Here is a 4773-nt window from a genome sequence, read left to right on the forward strand (position 1 = left end):
CCTTCTTCTTCTTCTTGCGCACGTTCTTCTTCCTCTTCCTCTTCTTCTTCTTTTCTTTCGTTTCTTGCCTTCTCTTTTTCCTTTTTCAACCATTACGGCATGTTTTCACTGCACCTTCTTCTTCTTCTTGCTGCACGTTCTTCTTCCTCTTCTTCTTCTTCTTTTCTTTTGTTTCTTGCCTTCTCTTTCTCCTTCTTCAACCGTTACTGCACGTTTTTACTGTACCTTCTTCTTTTCTTTCGTTTCTTGCCTTCTCTTTCTCCTTCTTCATTTACGTGCTTTTCTCTCTGTTTTCTTTCTTCGTTATTCTCGATTTCCATTGTTTTTTGACATCAAGCTCTGAAATCGCTTTTGAAGAAGAAGAAGCAGCAGAAGATGAGGAGGAGAAAGAGTTCTGAATTATGCATAAGGTGTACTTCAACGAATTTTGGGTGTATTTCTTAAATCCTTTGGGTGTAATTTTTGTAATTCTTTGGGTGTATTTCTATAATCCTTTAGGTGTATTTCTATAATCGTTTGGGTGAATTCCTGTAATCCTTTGGGTGTATTTCTGTAATAGTTTGAGCGTATTTTTGTAATCGTTTGGGTGTATTTCTGAAGTTCCATTATCTTTAAATTTGGCAAGAAACTCGTTTTCATGGAAGAAGAAGAAGAAGAGTCGTTTATAATGCATGGTGAGTAGCGCGCTTTGGAAACAGGAAATGGTTGAATAACGTGCGTTTATTTACTCTTGAATATAGGAGTGTAATGCGTGTTTTTTATTGGGCTTGTGCTAACTTGTAAGACTTGTAAGCCAAAAAGACTTATATGTGTAGCAGGCCTCTTATATTATTTTGGTTGAAGTTGGTTGAGTAAAAAGCTTGTACACGTAATTTTTCTGTTATTGTTATTATTATTATTATACTTTTCCTTTTCTTACCGCAAAAGTACTACCGAGGATCCCTCGCCAACTTTATTATTCTACTAAGCAACTTCTTATGTTCAAAAACTGCCAGGTAAGGGTATCGGGTCGTCTTGGTATCTTTGACTTTGACAATCTTTGAAGGAACCTAAATAAATAGTTTCTCAATACATATTTCACACTACCAACTTATAATTCACATCCCTCGCTAATTTCTTGTGCTCCAATGTATATCACGCATGATGTCAAATAAAACTATAATAACTACAATTACTAGCACAAAAACAGAGATGTGGCGAAGTCGTTTAGGCTCTGCTTTAAGGGCCGCCATAGCGTGCACCATAGTTGGTTGCACCTCAATCTATGGCCCCAAACCTCTCCGGCCCTACTTTGAGTTTTCGACTTATTCTTATGTCACCACTGTTCTAATAGTCTCAGATGCCACACTCGGTGAAACACTAAGAGGTTGCTGGCATGTCCTATGTGCCACCATGCAGGCTATGATCATTTCACTTCTTAGCCTCCTTGTGATAGGACATGGCAACTTCAACAACCGTGTGGCCGCGATGGCAGTTGCGGCTGGCTCCTTTTTCGTGGCGCTGCCGGAATCAGTGGAACTTAGGACTAAGCGGATTGCGTTTGGGCAGCTAGTGATTGTTTATGTGAGTGCAGTGATAGATGGTAAGAAAGAAGCAGTGACAGTGTTCCCAGTTCATGTGGCAACCTCTACTGCTCTTGGAGCTGTGGCTTCAGTTTTGGCCATGTTGTTGCCATACCCTCACCTTGCATATTTTGAGGTAACTTTGTTTAGTTTAAATATTAATAATCTGTTTGGACCCCATTACTGTTGATTTTTTTTTTTTTTTTAATATTGCAAATAGATTTTTGAAAGTTTTGTGTCACCAAATGAATGGTAATTACTGATTAGTCCCTGGAATATTTCATTTCAGTTTTTGACTTTCTATTTCCCTTATTCACTCTACTTATACAAAAAATAAAAAATAAAATAAAAATAAAAAATCTCAGCATTTAACATAGAGCATGAAGGAACAAAACAGAAACAAAAGAAGAACACTGTAAGATAGGAGACAAAAGGAAAAGGAGATGATTTAGAAGATAAAGCTTATTAACATACCAAAAAGTGCATAAAGCTAAGGAAAGTGTAGAATGTTTAGTTATTTTATTTATAAAATGCAAATTTTAATAATTAATGGCTTCCTTTGTGTAATTCATACCTTTCAGGCGAGGAAATTCTACCAATTATACATTGAGAATACTTCTGAGAGGCTAAATTGCAACATAGAAACCATCTCTGCCTCAGACCACTCAACTGCTGTTACTTTCTTCAATCAAGCCAAGTCCCTCTCCCTAGTAGGACCCAAACTTTTCCAGAGAATAAAAAGCAACCTGGTAAGTTATAGCATGATATTCAACGCACAACCTTCATATATGAGCAATTAGTTTCGCAATAATTGCAATGAGTTAAATATATTAATATTATCCTTTTCACAAAACAGAATGGAATACATTGGGAAAGGCCTCACAATCCCCATTGCATTGATCCAAAGGAAAGACTGCAAGACTTGGAGGTACCAATCAGAGGGATGGACATTGCTTTATCAAGCTGCACTTCTTTTCCCATCAGTATCATCGATGAAGAGCTCAGGGGTACCTTGCTCAATTGCAGAGGAAGATTCAGCCAAGAATTAGATCAGCCAGATAAGTTATTTGCACCTCTTGATACAAACACCACCTCTGAAAGCAAGAAGGAAATTTTGATTAAAAGCATTTCCAAAACCTATAAGGATCTGCCAACCTCATTCTTCTTGTACTGTTTGCAACTTCTCTTCGAGAACTCCCCTGTAGCAAAGAAAACTAACCATGTGGCGGAAAGCCCTCCGAAAGATGATGATTTCAAAGGGATTTTCAGAAAGATAAGAGAGGTTTCTATGAAGTCAATCCCCAGCATGGACAGCTTGGTTTTTGCATTCAAGTGCTCGCTTACATTAGGCCTTGCTATGCTATTTGGGTTGACATACAGCAAGGAAAGTGCATATTGGTCAGGGCTTGCGGTCGCCATCAGTTTTGATCCTAGACGTCAACCAACATTCTGGGCTGCAAATGCACGTATGCAGGGAACTGCAATGGGTTCAATCTATGGGGTTCTATGTTGCTTCATTTTCCAAAAATATGTGGATTTAAGGCTCTTGCCTCTTTTGCCATGGGTGGTTTTTTATACATTTCTAAGGCATAGTAGAATGTATGGGCAAGCTGGCGCAATTTCAGCCGTTATAGGGGCCTTACCTATCCTTGGTAGGGAGCACTATGGCCCTCCAAAACAGTTTGCAATTGCCAGAATAGCTGAGGTCACAATTGGACTCATTTGCTTTGTCATTGTAGAGATACTAATGAGTCCTTCAAGAGCAGCAACTCTTGCAAGAACTGAATTTTCTCGAACCTTGAGAGCACTTCAAGATTGCATTGGCAAGATCGCTATTATTGTCCCTAGAGAAAACGACAAATTGTCTTCAAGTTCTCAAGTACTGAGAGCAGCACAGAAAAATATGAGATGTCTGGTGTCTCAAATGGAAGCATTCATAGTAGAAGCTGAGTTAGAACCAAACTTCTGGTTCGTTCCATTTCATGGTGCCTGCTACCGAAAGATGATCCAATCGCTGTCAAGGATGGCAGACCTCTTTCTATTTGTGGCATACTCAATGGAAAATATCTCACAGTTGTCACAACAGGAAGGAGGATCATGGGTGAATCTCCAAGATCAAATGCATGAGAATATAGAAATTATTAAGAACAATGTCTGTCCTACACTGAAATTCTTTGAAGAGATAACCAAAATCAAGTCTCTCACAGAACTAGAAAAGGAATGGACGAAAAGAAACGTTCCTTGCGACATTGAATCAGGAGGATATCCCAATGCAGATACATTTAGGACCATGTCTGGGGATGAGGAAGTGCATAGCATCACGGGCACTTTCCTCAAACACCTGGAGGACATAGCTACCAAAACTCACGCCAACACAAATGAAGAGATGGTTAAATGCCAAATGCTTTTTCATTACAGTTGCTTAGGATTCTGCACTAGTAACTTGGTGAGAGAAATAATGAAGATTGAGAGTGAATTAAGAGAACTACTAATTTGGGAGAATCCATCAAGTCATGCAAACATGAAAGAAATTTATTGTAAGATCAGCACACTCTGTTCGTGGTAAATGATCACAAGTCTCGAAAAGTAAATTTCCTTAAGAATTAACCAATATCATGTCAATAATGGTACCTTATGTAACTAATACGAACAAATGATTCAACTCCTACAATTGTTTAGCCTTACATGTTCATTGTCTTTCAATTATTTTCCTCAATTATGGAACAGATATCTTGGAAGCACAAATCATGTATAAAAAGATTAAGGTTTCAGCAAGTTTTATATTAGTTGAAGTTTTAGCAGTGACATAGACGAACATTGACATTCCCAAATCGGAGGTCTTAAATAATAAATATATAAAAAAACCATTAATTATTTTTAAAGAATTAAATGAAAAAGAGCAAACACACTGAAGGTCAGTCTAACACGCCAGTAGTTTTGCATTTCAATATAGCTTTCCGATTACGGAATTTTTATTTATTTATTTTTTGGGACAGGATGGATTTTTCTTTCTAAACTCTAGAATGAGACCAATGATATTGTACTCACCAAAAAGGCAAAAACACCAACGATGAAGGGCCATCTTTGAACTTCTTATTTACCCCTACCCGGAAAAAAAAAAAAAAAACCCTTGCGTGGTTGAGCGCTTCTATAACAATAGCTAATTTTTTTTACGAGTTTATACTAAATATAATATAAAAATTTATTTTAA

At 37.5% G+C, this 4773-nt stretch overlaps 1 protein-coding gene across 1 annotated transcript; it reads left to right on the forward strand.

Moving 5' to 3' along the window:
• The first annotated feature begins 1143 nt into the window (after positions 1-1143).
• On the forward strand, positions 1144-4128 carry LOC107646724 (uncharacterized). The gene is made up of 3 exons (XM_088490570.1): positions 1144-1698; positions 2144-2311; positions 2419-4128. The coding sequence occupies exons 1-3, from the start codon at positions 1144-1146 to the stop codon at positions 4126-4128; spliced, it is 2433 nt and encodes an 810-aa protein (XP_088346696.1).
• The last annotated feature ends 645 nt before the right edge of the window (positions 4129-4773 follow it).

Source organism: Arachis ipaensis, chromosome B6, assembly GCF_059453495.1.
Source record: "Arachis ipaensis isolate K30076 ecotype BB chromosome B6, ASM5945349v1, whole genome shotgun sequence".
NCBI classification, from domain to species: Eukaryota; Viridiplantae; Streptophyta; class Magnoliopsida; order Fabales; family Fabaceae; genus Arachis; species Arachis ipaensis.